This window comes from Sander vitreus, chromosome 9 (assembly GCF_031162955.1).
Source record: "Sander vitreus isolate 19-12246 chromosome 9, sanVit1, whole genome shotgun sequence".
In the NCBI taxonomy this organism is placed as follows: domain Eukaryota; kingdom Metazoa; phylum Chordata; class Actinopteri; order Perciformes; family Percidae; genus Sander; species Sander vitreus.
The window spans coordinates 8,375,533-8,394,274 of record NC_135863.1 but is presented as its reverse complement, the minus strand read 5'-3'; the positions used below and the strand labels follow the sequence as shown (position 1 = coordinate 8,394,274).

The window sequence follows — 18,742 nt, the reverse complement described above, 5'->3', positions numbered from 1 at the left end:
AAACTCTTTGAACAACTATGTTTGTTTCCAATTGATTGTCCATTGAGAGTCTATTGATTTATACAGCACATTTCATACACAAGGGATGGTGCAATGTGTTTTATATAGAAATTGTCTGAAATATACAACAGCATGAAGTAAACAAACACTTTTAAAAGAGAGGGTCATGAAGTGTCCTAAAAACTTACAAACTTACAAAACTTTAGATGGGATTATGCACATATTTTTGTATTTGACATAAGGACTCAAGCTAGTAAAACGATCTGAGGAATGGCTCATAAAACATTCATGATCCCATATGGAGGAGTTTGGTTGTTAGTGAGGATGAGTAAACTTTAGATCATCTCAGACACTAATGCAGCTGACTGCATATTGAGTCATCATGAGGTCATCATGAGTGTTCAGACCAACGACTCTGAACAGAGGTTGGCTATTTATTTATTTTTTTGTTTATTGTCTTTGTTTTTGTGTTTTTTCAGGTTTGAAAAATACAAAAACACTTACCTGGGATTAAAATGTTAATAAGCTAACCTAAATGCACTAAAAGTGTTTTGCCTTACAGCGGAATAATTATTGCTGTTACATATTATTTATTACGAAATTAAATTCATAGAATAAATCTTCGTTTTAAAATGATGCAGGATCATAACCGCAAGAAGTCTTTGATGAAATGTTTTCCTAAAACCCTGCATAGTTGTTGTAAAATTAGTATCAAGCACGACCTCTTGTGGCTCATTGTGAGAATTAAAAGGCTAACCAAAGCCTGTCAAATTCAGCATGTGGACTCAAATTTCCAAAGTCATTATTGCCACAATAAGTTTATTTGTCTGGTCAAACGTTCCTTTAAAACTGAGACGTTAGACATATCACCACCAGGATCATATGAAATGTATTTTGGTCATGCTTTTCTACATTCTTCTCCACCAGCGACACCACCACACAAGCCAAGGCTGATGCCAAGGACTTCTGGGTAAACATGCCAAACCTGATATCCCATTTAAAGAAGGTGGCAGAGCAGAAGCCACAGGCAACATACTACAATGTGGACATGCTCAAGTATCAGGTGAGCTCGCACCCCTGGGGAGTCCCTAAGCTAAGAGATACTGTACACAGCAGCTTTGACAAGATGTATAGGCAAATATGCCACTGAAGTTATAACAACCCATTATCAACTATTACCCATTAAACCTGTTTTTTGGGGTGATTATATGAACTGTAGGGGCAACATGACATTATGTTGGAATCCATAAACTTAAGACAAAATGCTTTGGCACTGCGATTATTATAAGTAGTGTAGTAGTGTCTGTATATTTTCTATCTGTGTGCAGGTATCGACGGAGGGGCTCCAGTCGATTCCTCTGAATCTAGCGGTGAGCTGGAGATGTGAGCCCACCAGCACTGACCTGAGAATAGACTACAAATACAACGGGGAGGCCATAACGACGCCGATGGCCCTCAACAACGTCCAGTTCCTCGTCCCTGTCGATGGAGGGGTTTCAAAACTACAGGCTGTCTTACCTCCTGCTGCGTGGTACGGTCTAAACTTAACACAAACGTTTCAAAGAAGCTTCAGAAGCTTCATCTATGTGGTTTTCTGTCCTCTTGTAATCTTGACAGGAATGCGGAGCAGCAAAGAATCCTTTGGAAGATTCCTGATATATCACAGAAGTCTGAAAATGGAGGTATGTACAGAATGATAAAAGTAACATACAGTATACAGTATACATACAGTAATATTGATATTCTTTAGAAAATAGCCTTGTGGCGATTGATGAGAGTCTTGTTTTATATTCTGATTGTATCGGCCTAGAAGAGAATGTATTACCAGAGTTAGCCCTGGTTAAAGGTTTATGTACACATTTACTTTTATTGGCATAGCACTTTTACAAAAACTAGAGACAAGTATAGATAAGACCTAAGGTTTAAAAGAAAAGCACATACAGCATACAAACATTGTTCTGATCTAACTTGAGTTGTGGCAGAGTTTCTGCGGACATGTAGTTTTAAACACTGAACTAGAACCTGCACTAGGAGCCATGGATGCAGCTAAGCTGTATAGTGTATGTAAAGCTGTAAAGGTATAGTACATGTGACCGTGTGTGGTATGTTTCCAGAGCTCCTCTGGAAATTAGTGCCTTATGTAAAAGCTACAGTGGAATATTTACACACATTTTCAACTGAGAAAGCTTAGTTTGATTTGTGCATCTGACTTGACAATCTGACGTCATCTGATGTACTCTAAATTGTCTGTTGCCTGTTTCATATGTTGCAAAGCAGAAAGGCTGGTCTCCAGGAGAAGGACAATAAACTAGATTATGTAGTTATATATAAGATAGAAAACATAACCAGGCTCAAACATGATCAGTTTAGTCCAGCTTCTTTTGAACATGGATGACTTATACATTGGTACTCTACTATATCTGTATCTCTCGTATGTGTAATTTTCCTTTCAAATGAATCTCAGTCAGTGTTTCCTTGAAATCTGTATCCAGCAAATACTGACGGTGAGCAGGATTTGATACAAAAGCCTGTTCCTGCAAAGTTAAATATAGCAAAGTCGTCGAGAGAGCTGCTTCCAGCATCTTTCATTTTGTCAGAGTCATAGTCAGAAGCTATTTTCACTTCTTTTTTAACTTGATTTCCTGGTGCACATCACTGTCTATGAGATGTTGTGAATTAAATTATTTTCCCTTCACCCCTGAATCATTCCTCGGGGCTGACAGAAGTCTTTCTAAAGTCACCCTCTTTCCGCAGGTGTGGGCTCATTGTTAGCACGCTTTCAGCTAACAGAAGGTCCCAGTAAACCGGCTCCGCTGGCGGTGCAGTTCACCAGTGAGGGCAGCACCCTGTCGGGCTGTGACATTGAGCTGGCTGGGCCAGGATACCGCTTCTCTCTCATCAAGAAGAGGTTTGCCGCAGGTCAGTTTAGCCTTTTAGTAACAAAACATAGAGGGATTTTCCAAACCAAACATTATTTATCACTGTCACTAGTGTCAAATGATCGCTCTTCCAGCTCATCCGGTAGATCGAACCTTTCTAAACCTACACTGATGTTTTACATTTTTTTGAGTTTCCCATATTCAAGTACAGTCACTTATTTATCATTTAAAAATTAATGATTATCATAATTTTTTTATGTAAAATATCAATATGAGTATAAGGAATATTAGTCAGATTTTTAGAAAAACTTTGTTTTTTTTAGTTTTTTTAAATGTTTTCATTTATATTTAAAATATTTATATAATATTTAAAAGTCTGTGTATTATTCTGTATTATATTGCTAATTTGAGGTATAATATACGAGTAGAAAATACCTGTTAATTTTGTCTTTTGGAAGTAAGTCTTTTGATTTTTCTAAGTGGTGATCTATGTACCGGTAATTGGAAATCAGTCAACAGCTGTATGAAATTACAGATTCCTTTAGTATTAAACTTTATTTACTGCAGTTTTTTCTTATTTCATCCTTGCAAAAAGTATTTTTATTTCATTATCAGTATGTGTGTATGTTAATTTATCGTTTTTATGCATTAGGTTTATTGTCATTATGTCCATTATTATGTAATCATGCAGCTTACTGTAGTAACTGTCTCTGAAGTTAACAGTAGATCTGTAAAAGATCTATAAATGACATAACATAACAAACATAAACCTAAACGTTTCGTCGCTACGTTTCAGGAAAATACCTGGCCGACAACTAACCCATGCTACTGACAACAGCACTGTTGAACAGAACAATCGCAGTGGTCAGAGGTTGACACCGAGGACAGGGGACAAACCAACACCAGACGACAGACTTTCCATTAACCTTTTCTGAACCCACACGACAGGTCCGCAGCCTACCCAGCAGTATTGTATTACTTGCATATAGCATCGTGGAAACTGTTTAAGGTCATGTAACTATCGTATTTGTATTCATTTCATAACATCTGTATTGCTGCAGTTTGACACCTGGGTTCTTCCTCCCTCTGAAGTCTGTGCCTCTGTCTCCATCGTCCTCTGGTCAATGTGTGGTGGTGTTGTTTTAAAGTTTCACTGCAGCTGCCTGACAGACAGACATTGACAAAAAGAGTTTGGGCCAAATTTTTAACTCTGGGTGACAAGCTGTTTGTTGTCGAGAGTCCAGAAAGATTTGGCTGTAAAATATACCCTTCAATAAGATCTCTGCAGTCAGACACACCTCAGCCTCTGACACAAAGTCTTAACGCCCCAAAGATAGACTGGTTTAAGTTAAAGCAGGGCCCAGGACAATACGATAATCATACACCTTCAAAATCAGATCTTTTAATAGAGTCTGAGCTCGAAGCCTGAGAGAGCTCGAAGCCTGAGAGAGCTCGAAGCCTGAGAGAGCTCTCGCGCTGACAGCAGCCATTTGCGTGTCTTTTTGCCAGCAAGTAAATGCATTTACTGATGCATTTTGACGCATGTTGTCACAAGAGGTTAAATTAAAGAGGTTTATGGTCGGTGATAGAAACACAGAATCAGGTAACTACAAAAATGTTCATGCATCACCTACTGGTACTACAGGGTCAAATGACTTTGGATCACATCCTTTTTTTAATACAAATGCACTGATCAGTCAATCAAACTGTTAATTGTATTTCTCTGGAATACACAGACGTGGAGAGTTTTTAGCTAGTTAGGCAGCTGCAATGATAAATCGATTTACTGGTTGCAAAATAAGAAAAATCTGTTTTCCCGTCAGAACAAACGATGTGTACAAAGTGTCATTTTAAATTGATAATATATATCTTAAAGGGCGTTTGGTGTTTTCCTCGTATTGTCAGATAGCCTTTATGTTGTTCCCAGGACAGCAGTGATAGACTCCAGAGTACATGACAGCATTCTATTTTTATTTATTGATGACGATGATTTGTTGTATAAAACATGTGATTCTGTATACAAATAGAATTTGAATGGTATCACATAACTCAGAACCCTGAAAGGTATACATATTTGAACTCTCTCTTTTGTTATCTGTGTAGTTGGGTAAACTGTGTACAGTATAAGGTATAATTTTTGAATTTATTTCAGATATAATTTTTTAACTCGAGTGCAACAGAAGATTTGAGCTATATATGGGGGTGGGGGGTAATTTAAAGAAAAAGATAAATATCTTCCTGGATGCTGTGTTACGCTTTGTGAAAGCAGTGTTATGTAGAGTTAGTTAAACCATGGGCAAGGTCCACAGTTTAAAGAGTTAGTTTGACATTTTGGGAAATATTTGTTTTCCTTTTTTCGAGAGTTAGACAAGATGACCAGTACCACTCATATATCTGTCTGTTCAACATAAGGCTGGAGCCAGGACACGGTTAGCTTAGCATAAAGACTGGAAGCAGCTAATCTGTTTTTTTACAGAGATATATGCCATGTATGGAAGGCAATGTCAGTCAGTTGTTGTTTGGTCCAGACTGAAATATCTCAACTTTTAGATTGATTGCCATTCAATTTTACATTCATAGTCCTCAGATGATGAATCCTACTGACTACTGATCTCTATAGCAGGTTGGTGCTTGTGGTTTGGAATGAAATGGGCTAAAACTATTGAACAGATTGCTATACAATTTGGTACAAACATGTCCCCCTCGGGATGAATTGGAATAACTTTGGAGATTCCTTACCAGACTAAGATGGTGAACTTGTTAAATATACTTTCTAAACGTCAGCATTAGCGTTGTAATTGTGAGAGGGTTAGCATTTAGCTCAAAGCATCGCTGTGCCTAAGTCCAGTCTTTATGCTAAGCTAAGATAAACGTGTGGTGTCTCCTGCTTAACATTTAGCATTCTCGGCAAGAAAGTGAGTCAGCATATTTCCCAAAGTTGTTGAACTTTTCCTTTTAATAAGTTTAAGACAATGAGAACAAAAGCAATCCATTTTCCTCAACAGCAGTGATGATGTTTGGTGACTGAGGTACCAATACTGGAACAAGATTAGTTTACTGGGACCAGCTTGTTTTTATTATTATTATTATTATTACTTAAACCTCATCAGAAAACAGTTGTATTAATCCAACATTCTCAGTTCCCACATCTAGCCTATAACATGTCTGATCTGTTTTCTGACCTGTTTCCGTTCACCTCAGTGGTACCTGAACTGATTATATCATGAGTACACCCCTGATCATCCAACCAGCGCTTGTATCCATGGCTTTATTTTGCATAATCGTAATGGTCTCTGTGAGATGTCAAGTTGAATGAGGTTGTAGATTGAGGTTAAGCTGACCAAAATGCTTTTTTTTTTCTTCTTTTTTTTGTATTTTATGTGTGTGTACCCCAGACAGTCAGTCCTCTGTTAAGGAGAATAAACTGAATATTTTTAAAATGGATAAAAATGAAAAAATATATTGTTTAATGTGTAATAAACACTGTGCTGATGATGTTGAACTTCCTGAATGCTCTGACACTCAACACAAAGAACAAAAAAGTGTAGCCGAAGATCTCTGTACTGTATGTCGGCATTCTGCTAAATGAAACCATTTAGCAGCTTTAGCCTTTCAGAGCTGTCGTAGAAGCATCTTTGACTAAATGTACATCAAGAGGACTATTAGCAACACGTCAATACTCCTAATAAATGATAGAGTACTTTCGATCAGACTTATTGTAGGTTTGATGTAGTTATTTGGCTAATAAAAAGATCCGATTTTAGCTGTGCAGTTAAGATAAAAGTCATTTTATTTATGTGCCGATTCGGTCTAAAAGAGCATTGTGGAATTCTCTGAGGTTGCATTTAATTTATCAATGCAAGGTGAGATTGATTGGTGCCATTTAGCACCCACATTAGTTTGGTAACATTTTCTTTCAGTCATGTCAGTCCTTCATCTAGTTGACTGGATGGATCCACATGCCTGAGAGGAAGCTGTAACCTTCTGGGTGAATCTTGAAGCTATCAGTGCAACAGTCACTACAGCATTATCTACAGAGGCCCACCACACACATCCCCCATCATGCATCGGTTTTAAATTACCACTACACGACAGCCTACGTCTTTCAGCTTGAAAGTCATGTTGCAGTACTAAACTCAGTCTGTTAGTTGTCAGATAATTCTTTGCATCAGTTAAAAAAAAATGGAACAAAACTTTTACAGATATTCATCTCCGTGGTGAATTTGTCCTGCACTAATTCATTATTGCATGCCAAGCATGCAGTAACAGGTGGGGCATTCATGATGATAGTAGATAGTACTGAAATGACGTGTTGTGCTGTCAGTTACCTGTATTAATGTTAAGAAGAGAGCAGGGAGTGTGTTTATGTGTGCTATAAGCCAGAATGCTTTTTGGTTCTGTACCGTTAACCTCAAACACATGTGCAAGCTGTTTGTACAGTACATAACAATGCTAAGATGAACTGAAAAACTTAGTTTGCTTCTTTCCAAAACCAATAAAAGTTATAACTGGATGTCTGTGTTTGCAGTTTTCTCTTTATAATGTAGTCTTTCCAATGAATACATACAAAATAGTAGTCTACTGTATATTTCTGTGGCTTTTCTAAGACACACTAGCAGCACGGCGAGATGTTGGACTGTCATTGGGCCGTCACTTTGGTCCAGACTGAAATATCTCAACTACTAGCCAGATTGCCTTGAAAGTTGGACATGTCATGATCCGCAGAGGATGATTCTCTGTGACTTTAGTGATCCCCTGAATTTTCATCTAGCAAATTTGTCACTTATTCAGTAAAATATAACTCGCTAACAAAATTAGCACAAAATGTTGTACAGACATTCATGGATCCTGGGTGATGTCTCACTGCAACTCTGGTGGAACATTTATTATTTTGTTGACAACCGTTGGATAGATTCCCGTATAATTTGGTACACACATCAATGTTCTACTCCGGATAAGTTATAAATTGTCCAAAAACTTTGGTTTATGACCAAATACCTGCAAAACGAATGACAATCACATCACATTTGTTGTGTGTAGTGCTAGTTGCTAACACACAAAACTATGATGGTAAACATCTGAAAGGTAGCATTGCCATTGAGAGCATTTAGCTCAAAGCACCACTGTTCTGTCACATAGGTATGTTATGATGATCCTATTGACTCTAGGTTTACTGGAGTATTGCTCAGTGACGAGGACTGCAATTTAAAAAAAGATTTCACACCTCACAGAATGTAACTCCCGTGCAAGAATATTTATTTGACAAAAATAGTGAAATTATAGAATACAGCTCAAGTTTCCTATACATACATCAAAGCAGAGATGGACACACTTGCAACCCTGTGGATCCATGGCTACATACAGGACACAAACCAGGGCTGAGATACTGATATCTGTCCATAAGTTTATTATAATAAAATATATTCTTATGGTTGCACATACCTTCCAACTCGGATTCAGAAACATGTTAACAAACGTGGTCCACATTCACATCTACAAACCTTACAAGGTAAAGTAATAACTCAACAAAAATATTAAAAGCAATCATTTAAAGTGTGGATATGAGCCTTGTTGTACATACAATACAGTGATGGTATTGTTTTGAAACATCAGTATTTTGATTCAGATTTGCTTTTTACTAAGGCGAGACGGGAGATAGCAGAGTCATTTTGGAGAAAGGAAGAAGAAGAGGGGAGGTTGTCCTCAGCAGAGGAAGGTGAGGTCGCTCTTCCTGCAACCCACCTGGCAGCACACGGTGGTCAGTATGTTATTCATATCCCGTTTGGTAAACTCGGAGCCCGGGCTGCTGCTGCTCAGGCTCTCCAAACTGCCCTGCTCCCCTGTGGGCAAACCTGGAACAAAAAAATGCAACAAATGTTTAAGAAACACTTGCTCTAATTCAGTCCAACAACAGGGTTCACACTCATCTCTGCAAATGTCAGTGTCCAGGTTTTTCACAGTTGTTTCAAACAATAATAATGAATGACTGTTTTCAGATCAGTCTTGTGTAATTGAGCTCTATGTTCCCATTAAATGAGGAAACTCTAAATGACTGCACAGATTAACTCAGTGCTATTTGTCTTCTCCAGTGTCACTTTACTCTTTCTAATCAGCATGACCGATAGGCTAACTGGGTTTGTTTGTGTGTGACAGACAGTAAGAGAGAGAGAGAGAGGCTGCTGCCCAGAGAACAGACTACAGCAGCATTTAATGATGATATGTGGGATCCTCAAGCATAATAAGGTAAAATAGCAGACAATGTGTCTGGCACTGTCTTCCTGCTCACACCCACTGAACTACAGCCGCTAAATTAGTATGCAATACACAGTACATGTAGCAAGAATTACAGCACTGGAAAGCTTCAAATTACTGGCTTATAGAAATAGAACTTTTATGTTTAAGTCTGAGGGATAATGTCTTACATTACAAGTTTGCAGTCAGCAGTTAAGTGGGTTAAAATGTTGATGCCTGTCAGTGAAAGTAACATTAAAACACATAAATGCTTTGAGAGATATTGTTAAAAAGTAAAACAAGAATGAGGATGAGAGCTTCTAGAAGTGACCTTTTGCAGAAACCTTAAAACTAAATGATTACATTTCCACAAAAGTTGGATGCAAATTGCAGGATTCATACCAGACAGTAGTTAAACCCTTAACAAGTAGCAGCCCAGGAGTTGGTAACTAAACAACTTTATTTTTAAATTCAAGTCAAGAGAAAGTTTATGAAAATACCATAAACACGTCAGGCTGAATTTGGGGAGACATTCCCAATAGAGCTTCACTGAAGAGCTGAAATAAGCTGATACAGAATGTTAAAAAGCTTAGACAGTGTGGAGTACGATGATTTTACAACCATAAAGCTACTTAAAGAGAAACAAAAATCGTCTCATTGAGATTCAGATAAAAATTTAAAATATATAGCAATAAGTAAATTTGTAGAAGCCCATCTGTAAAATTTAGGTTCACAATTTTTCAAGTCTGTCTCTAAACAATACTCACATATGAACATTAAACAAGTTTTCATGCTGTAATTATTCCTCCTGTTCATACTGACCATACAAAATGAAAGACATAAAGGCAAAAATGTTAATATGAGACTTCATCAGTTTAAGTTAGTTAAATCAAGTGGATATCTTCCAAAGTGACAGCCTTTGAAGTGGGAAATTCCCTCTTTGTGTTTCCCCGTGGAGATGCAGTGGAGGGATAGTAACAAAAATAGGTATTTTTTGTACCAAAAAGGTTGTAACTTTGGAAGATATCCATTTAACTCTGACAGCTGAGCCTTCATATTAGCTTCACATAAACTTTACAATGAAAAATAATATTTTTCATGGAGGGAGGACTGCAGATTTTGTCCCCATCATATACATTGAAAATGGATCTCTGAATGGCCGGAATGAACAGAAGGAATAATTACAGCCAGCAAAACCTGGTTCAGTGTTTATGCAGCCACGTGTCTGTTGTTGTAAAGCAGACTTGAACAATTGTGAACATATCCTTTAAGGATAAATCTAGGCAGAAACAGAAGAAATCCTGCACCAAGGCAAAAAGTAAACTTTGTTGAACTGTGTTGAAATGTTAGATTAGAGATGTAGAGATTAGAGAATAAAAAGAGAAGTCATCTCACCGTCCATGTCTGACTCACTGAGGACTCTCCTCCAACGGGAGCCCCCGCAGGTGTAAACGACGGCCCTCAGGAACTCTCGACCGCATAGCTTCACTGCCTTCACCTCTGCTCTCACCTGGACCACGCACACCACTGCACACAACAGCAGAGGCAAAACCACCAGAGCACGCATGCTGGATACCTGACGGAGGTTTATGTCTTTCTTGGTCTGGTTTGTTCCTGAAACTACCTCAGCTGCTCTGTCCTGTTTTCTGTTGGTTATCTGTTATCTTGCCGGCTGTCTTTAAGTCTTCTTTCTTGACCCAATGCCTGCATCTCCATGTGTTATATACTATCTGACTTTCAGTTCATCAATGCAGAGTATCTCTCCACTTCCTCCCTTTAGCCCATCCCAATCACAAACACACACACACACACACACACACACACACACACACACACACACACACACACACACACACACACACACACACACACACAGTCCTGTTTCCGGTCATCTCCACTATCACCATCTTTAGCCGTCTAAGAGAGAGTTACGACCATCAGCAATTTACAACCCTCAACTGACAATCACATTAGATGAGTGCAGCCTCCTTGGTGATTATGTGATTGCACCGACCTTCACCACACCGCATGGCTAATTGAGTGATGCAAAGTGATTCCCAAACAGATGTTTCATCTGTTTACAACGCTTTATTGGCCCGGTTGTGCTTGTCTTTATGAGCAGTTTGGGTCATACGAGAGGAAAAAAGTCAATGTTGACAGTCCCATCATGCAGGTCATTACGTTGCTGCTGATGGTGCAATGCGATACTCAGCATGACATTTCAGTTTGATCATTAACGGTGGAGGTCCCACTTAGGATGTCAATGAAGTTATATTATGTTTAGTTGGACATGCTGTGTGGTAGAATAAAACAACAATATAAAAATAGAATCGACCAAATTTTCGAAAAAAACAACAACAAAAAAAACAATTTGTTTATTTCATAGATTAGAAGTTATTACAAGTCTTTTAGTTGTTGTCTTTCCTTTTTCATAATGATAAAAAAGGAAAACTAGATTAACAAGTTTAGCAGATTGATGGAGGTCAACCAAACCTCACTAAGAACTTACAATAATTTCCTGATAAAGTGACGTTTAAAGTAGTAAATATTTTCTTATTTCCTTATTTTTGAACTGGACCCAAACTACAATTTGCTACAACTTTTCCAGGTTAAAGTCTGGATGCTTGTACGTTAATGAGATTCTGCATCAATGGGGCTATTTTATCTCAATCAGTAATAATTGACTGAGGGCCGGTGAACATCATGTTCCACTAATACTGTATGTACAGTAACCACATAAAAACAAGATAAACGTTCGACGACTTCTGACAAATGTTTTCATTTTTCGTTAGCTGAACTAAAAGTGCTACGAAAACAAATCACACACAATAACATCTGCTGAGCTCCACGGCCATCATGGTACCGGAGCATATATGTTTGAAAGCTCTGCAAATAGCCAGTAGTTTGTTGGGATTTGTTTTGTCTAAAACAGACATGTTCATGATCTCATTCTTTTCAGGTAAGGTTATCATGAAGTATCAGCAGACACCGGTTTATTCATTTAACCTGACTATTCTGGCTCCCTAACATGTTTTCGACCTTTATGATTCTGCTCTGGCTCCTGGTTTTCCTTACGCTATCTCAGCAGTTTTTTTATGTTTAAGTCTGCGGTATTTTGTCTGTAATATTTTCACTGCTGTATATATATAATCTAACCCTAATGATTTTAATAGAGATATAACAGTGTTTCTGTTGCATCATCGTCTTCATGTGTCTGGAGCTGATGTCCATTAACTATCAGAGCTACAACTTCTTTCGTCATAATGAACACAGTTTTGTCCGACTGTACTGATTACTGACTCAAAGGATAGGTGTAGACGATGACCTTAAATGACCCTAAATGATGTAAAATGATCAGGTTGAGTGACATAATCTGCCATTTGGACTGACAAACTAAAAAAAACAAGGGCTTCTGTTTATCCCTCAAAATAATGTCTAACTGACTGCTGATTCTGTGCGTTGAGCCAACTCTGTGGTATTTCATCTGAACTCAAACAAGAACCTTGATTATGCACTTTTAACAGAGTTGTGACAGAAGTTCGGCTCTATAGCAAACTGAGCAGCATCTGCAGCGAAGAAAAAAAACGGTTCTCGCCATTGTGGGAGCTTTGATCAAATTGCAAAGCTCCGACATGTTTTCAGTATTCGGCCATAATGTCATGACTGAGAATTTAAACTGAAACGTGAAGATAAATGTCACAGAAGACTACGTTTCATTGTACACAATTTTAATGACAGTTACAGTTGGATTGAAGTCTGCTATAAAAGGAGGGAATGGGGATGTCCAACTGTCATAATCCAGATTTAAGAAGGGAGGAACTGATTAAAACTCAGCCTGAGAGAAAAACATTTAATCTTGAGCTTTTATATACTGTTTATACTTTCCTAAAGATACTAGAACATAAGTCAAAGTCAGTAAAGGGCAGTTTTCCTTGTGGTAAAGATGCAAATACAACATTGTTTATCATAAAGTATGATAAATGATCTATCAAGGAAACTTAAAATAAGAAGGGTTAATGCAGCATTTCTTTTATCCAGATACCATCATTAGTATGAAGCCTGATTACCAATTTCACCACAATATATTATTTGCTTGATTCATTTAAATGAAGAAGCATTCACATTTTAATTTTTTTGGGTTGAAAAACTGACTTGTGCCCCTCTCATTTCTGTAACCAAACATACACCCTCGCTAATGTATTATACAATATATTTAAAGTGCCATATATGTCTTTGTAAGATTAAAAAGTCAATATTTACTTTAAAACTAAACCGGCAAATGTGATTTTTGTAGATAAGATCTGTCTTAGTGGGATTGTTCGTATCTCAAGGAGACATTCAGTCGCCCATTTATCTGAAAATCAATCTCATGACAAGAGCCTCTAGATAAATGGATGAAACAGGCACAAACCTAATTGGCTCGAGAATACGTGTGTGTGTGTGTGTGTGTGTGTGTGTGTGTGTGTGTGTGTATGTGTATGTGTATGTGTCAGTGTCAATGTCCACCTGAAAGAAAAGAGCCAGAGAGAGACACTCTGTTTGCCGTGTGAGCTGACCATCAGGTTTTTGTGTCACTGACTGACTGAAGGAATAATGGTTTCAAATTGCTGACATAAAATGCTATAAAGCCAGTAAAAGTGCACTAACACAGACTGCAGTACAGTATAATGTCAACAAAGGGCAAAGATTGCCTGTGATAGTATAGTACATACATCCATTAAAAACTCGTCAATTGAGCCAAAACAGTGTATTTTACTCTATGCTGATTAGTGGCTATTGCCATTTGTTGTGTTTTGTTGTAACAAAATTAACTTTTTAAGGCTTTACAGAAAAGACGAACCAATTTTATATATACTCATATTTGTTTTTTTATGTTTTGTGTTTATTGTTTTTAATTTAATTTACGCTTTTTTATCAGAATGAATGTTATTATGTTTATGTGGAAAATAGAGATGTCATCTTGTACACAACTGTTCAGATTGAGCTGAAAGAGAGAAATGTTCGCAGAGAAGCAACAGGAGGACAGCGTTTCACATTAACATGTTTAGATATTTGTTCTTTATTTGTCAAATAAAAAAAGCCACCTCAAGGGGAAATTGCAGATATATATATATATATATATATTATATATATATATATATATATATATGAAAATATTGGGCTGTTTTACTTTTTTGTTCACAAGCACGTAACTAATTTAACTATGCAATGTGGTTATATAAACAAAATTATTTAGTAGAAATTTGTTTTGTACCTGGTATTGAAATGCAGCATGACTCTTTGAGGAGGTGAAGTAATGCTACCACCAAATGGCTTATTACATGTGTTTGCAGACCATTCAACCTTCGTCCTTTCCCCACGCAACTTCTATCTATCTATCTATCTATCTATCTATCTGTCTGTCTATCTATCTGTCTATCTATCTGTCTATCTATCTATCTGTCTATCTATCTGTCTATCGGTCTGTCTGTCTGTCTATCTATATGTCTGTCTATCTGTCTATCTATCTTTTTCTATCTATCTATCTGTCTATCTATCTATCTTTGTCTATCTATCTATCTATCTATCTATCTATCTATCTATCTATCTATCTATCTATCTATCTATCTGTCTATCTGTCTATCTGTCTATCTATCTGTCTGTCTGTCTGTCTGTCTGTCTATCTATATGTCTGTCTATCTGTCTATCTATCTTTTTCTATCTATCTGTCTATCTATCTATCTTTGTCTATCTATCTATCTATCTATCTATCTATCTATCTATCTATCTGTCTATCTGTCTATCTATCTGTCTATCTATCTGTCTGTCTGTCTGTCTGTCTGTCTGTCTGTCTGTCTGTCTCAAAACGCCGTTACTCCTCCAGACCTGCAGGTGGCGGTCTAACATTAGAGCAAAGAGCCTCCCGGCATGTAGCTCAGCTGAGGAAGACAGCATGGTGCAGGCAGAGACCTTCAATGTTTTGCAATCTGGCAACTTTATAGAAATGCCACTATTTGCTCATTTACTGAGATAATCTCCTCAGAAGAATCAGACAGTAGTTGCAGTCCCAAGGTGAGTCGTGTTTATTGTTCTGTGTATGTGGCTTTTTCGTTATGTGCTAACTGAGGAAGCTAACCGTAACAAGCTAACGTCAACTACACTGCTAAACTGTCCGTCAGGGCAGCATTTGATAACATGGATCTGTCGCTGCTGTGGACACTCTGGAAAGCTGCCAGTGACACTGGCATCTAAACTTTAAACCAATCATCTGCATTTATGTTTTACATGTGTAGCTTATTTCCAAAGACTAAATATATATATATATATATATATATATGTGTATATGTGTAAGGAAATTACTGTTGACGACCTTGACCACTCCTGTTTACTACTTGCATTCAGCGACTATCATTTATTTTCCTATAACTTCACTTAGATGTGTATGTGTATTTCTACTCGGATCTTTTACTTGAGTAAAAGCAGCAATACCACAGTATAGAAATACTCTATTACAAGTAAAAGCGCTGCTTTTCGAATTTTATTTCAAAGTACAAAAGTATCAACATCACATATACTTTAAGTACAAAATGAATGTCACATTTCAGAATATTATATTATTGAATTAAAATTGTGAATGCATTAATATGTACATTACTTCAATGTTGCAAATGTACTACTTATTTCTTACTATACATGCAGCCGAGTAGGTTGTGAATTTCACCAAGGGATCAATAAAGTCTTATTTTTATCCTTGTATTATTAATCTGAACCTGCAAAGTAACTGGGAACTAGCCTAAATCTGTCAGACAAATGTAGTGGAGTAAAAAGTATATATTTACCTCTAAAATGTAGTGGAATAGATGTATAAAGTAGCATGAACTTTAACTTTAGTGCAAGTACCAATTACACTTAGTTACCACTGATTTTAGGGCTGCAACTAACCATTATTTTCATTATTGACTAATCTGTTGATTTCGTTTTTGTTTGATTGGTTTATTGTACTTGTATTATTTTATAAAATGTCAGAAAATAGAGTAAATGCTCATTACAATATGGGTGGTGATAGCGCAGTGGATATGACACATTCCTTAGGTGTGGGGGTGCTGAGTTCAATTCCCACTGCAATACATTAACCAATGTGTCCCTGAGCAAGACACTTAACCCCTAGTTAGGCGTGTAACCTCTGATATATAGTTGGGTTGCACGATATTGACAAATGTGATATTGCGATATTAATTTCAATATTTTTAAACATATGTAAAATTACAAAAGTTACGGGAAAACACATCAAAATAGATTCATAACAAATAAACAAGGGTTCTTACAACACAAGGTTTATTTCAACTTACTGTCATATTGGACTGGTACAACATGAATAAATAAATAACGACCATGTCTACAGAACAGGACATGTTTTACTGGTTGTACAATATAAAATAAATGTATAAATAAAGAGAACAGGACACAACTTTTCTTTCGCTTCTCTGATTCGTTCCGTTTTGTTGTCACTATCTATTTCTTCACTTCCACGGTCACTCTGTCGAAATATGCACACACGTGGTACGCTCCATAGGGTTTGTCACGTACTGGACTAGTGCGCTGACGTGTACTAACATGTGCAAGTGGTACGGTAACTGGCCAATGAAATGATGATCATTATAGCGTTTCAAGCGGGCTCTAAATCGAACACAACTAAGCCACACAGTCAACGGACGCAGCGCTCCACAAAATAAACTAAATATTGCATACTTATTGTGACACTTTCGATGTAATATTGCGCAACGTGATATTGCGATAACGATATTGAGTCAATATATCTTGCACCCCTAATATTAGGCCTGCACAATTAATCATTATAAAATCGCGATCTTGATTCACCCTGTTCACAATTTAATTTTTAAATAACAGATTTTTTGATAAAAAAAAAAAAAATTATATATATATTTTAAAGGACTTCGATTCTCATTTAATTTTACGAGCTACTACTTTCTTCTGTGAGTTTTAAACATAGACTGTATAAAAAAAGGTTTTAAAGCGCTCCCAAGCGCTGCAGTGCTCTCCCTTCTCTTCATTGAAGCCTCTGTGTTTACAAGCTGGTGGTGATGCGCAATGTGCTATAGGTGCCCAAAACAATCTATGTTTGGTACTGCCAATTTGTTTTGTTGTGGTTCATGTGTGCAATAAACATTACACTTCGTGAGGAAAAAAATCGTGGCAGAGAATCGTGATATCAATTCTAAGCTAAAAAATCATGATTAATATTTTTCCCCAAATCGTGCAGGCCTACCTAATATATAGCAACTGTAAGTCACTTCGGGTAAAAGCGTCGGCTAAATGACATGTAATGTTATATAATAACAATAATTACTCTAAGCCCAAGATGATGTCCTAAAATTGTCTTGTTTTGTGTGACCCAAACTGGAAAAATTACTCAAACGATTAATCAATAATCAAGATATTGCTTATTAGAGATGCAACCCGACCCAGGTTTTTTTTGCCGCCAATACCGATTGCCTATCGTTGATGAGCCACATCAACCGATAAATGGCCGTTACCAATCGTTTTGTCCGTATTGCTTATTTATTCTCTGTGAATTGACTATTGCTTCAGCTCTAACGGATTTGTCTCATCTAAAAGGTCTGGATTTACCATGGAGCCCATAATGAATCTGATCTGGCAGAAAGTCTTCCAGCGGCTCCACAGAACCTCAGTACTTCCCCGGAGGAACCATTCAGGTTGTGCTGAGCATGCCACTGCTCCTGCCTCCACCAACTCGAGACGAATCAAGCCCACACTCCTGGTGTCCCGCCTCTACCAGCCTTCAAACCTGCGTGATGTGGGGCAGGACAGCCGGCTGCAGGGAGAGATGACTTGTAAGAGTCAAAGGCTCATGCAGCAGGCTGGGCTCATCCATCCGTCCAACCCCGGTTGTTACTACTATCTACCTGCCACCGTCCGCTCCATGGAGAAGCTGGTGAGACTAGTTTTTGTTAAAGAAATGATCTGGTTGTGTGATTTCCACAAAAAAGGAACATTTATTTTTCTGACATGAATCTGTGACCCAGCTATACAAAGAAAAGACTGATTCAAAGACTCATGAATCATACAAGTATATATTCTCAAAAAAGAAACCATATGCATAAGGTTATTCAGTTTCTGGTGTATAGGTCACATAATATGTCTGACAGTCATCCATGACTGCACACTAGAGCAAACGTTCCCAACCTTTTTGGTTTGTGACCCCATAAAAAATAGCCATGTCTAATTTTGGCCCCTTGTCACAGGTTAGAAAAAATAAAGTCTAAGTACTTTTTTCTTTTGCAGATTAATTTATTCAAATAATTGGCAAAGTCTATTGGAGGAGCAAGGTTGAGTATAAATGTATACACATTCTCATTTTGGTCCTTAACATGTAATAACTGCTGTCTTCAATCAACAGGTGAGAGTAATTGACCAAGAGATGCAGGGAATCGGTGGGCAGAAGCTGGACATGCCCAGTTTGTGCTCAGCTGATCTCTGGAAAACCAGTGAGCGCTGGGACTTGATGGGAAAGGAGCTGTTCCGATTGAAAGACCGCCACGGAGCCGACTACTGCTTGGGTCCCACACATGAAGAGGCAGTGACGACTCTGGTCGCTCACCAGACGACTCTCT

At 37.6% G+C, this 18,742-nt stretch overlaps 3 protein-coding genes across 9 annotated transcripts in view; 2 read left to right on the top strand and 1 right to left on the bottom strand.

Annotated features, from left to right (window-relative positions):
• The window catches only part of sgip1a (SH3GL interacting endocytic adaptor 1a), a 62,777-nt gene extending 56,403 nt beyond the window's left edge, over positions 1-6,374 (top strand). For all 7 annotated transcript variants that reach the window (XM_078258556.1, XM_078258557.1, XM_078258559.1 and 4 more), the window contains 5 exons: positions 928-1,063; positions 1,329-1,531; positions 1,618-1,682; positions 2,755-2,919; positions 3,676-6,374. In XM_078258556.1, the coding sequence (XP_078114682.1) occupies positions 928-1,063; positions 1,329-1,531; positions 1,618-1,682; positions 2,755-2,919; positions 3,676-3,698 (592 nt within the window). In that variant the 3' untranslated portion in view covers positions 3,699-6,374. The remainder of the gene's footprint in view (positions 1-927; positions 1,064-1,328; positions 1,532-1,617; positions 1,683-2,754; positions 2,920-3,675) is intronic.
• A 2,208-nt stretch (positions 6,375-8,582) lies between these two features.
• On the bottom strand, positions 8,583-10,764 carry insl5a (insulin-like 5a). Its single transcript, XM_078258552.1, has 2 exons — positions 10,506-10,764; positions 8,583-8,731 (listed from the first exon to the last, which is right to left on the bottom strand). The coding sequence occupies exons 1-2, from the start codon at positions 10,675-10,677 to the stop codon at positions 8,583-8,585; spliced, it is 321 nt and encodes a 106-aa protein (XP_078114678.1). The 5' UTR covers positions 10,678-10,764.
• A 4,247-nt stretch (positions 10,765-15,011) lies between these two features.
• Positions 15,012-18,742, top strand: part of pars2 (prolyl-tRNA synthetase 2, mitochondrial) — a 4,761-nt gene continuing 1,030 nt past the window's right edge. The window contains exons 1-3 of the mRNA XM_078258551.1: positions 15,012-15,161; positions 17,727-18,063; positions 18,529-18,742. The exon at positions 18,529-18,742 is cut by the window's right edge and continues 32 nt beyond it. Of these exons, the coding sequence (XP_078114677.1) occupies positions 17,740-18,063; positions 18,529-18,742 (538 nt within the window). The 5' untranslated portion in view covers positions 15,012-15,161; positions 17,727-17,739. The remainder of the gene's footprint in view (positions 15,162-17,726; positions 18,064-18,528) is intronic.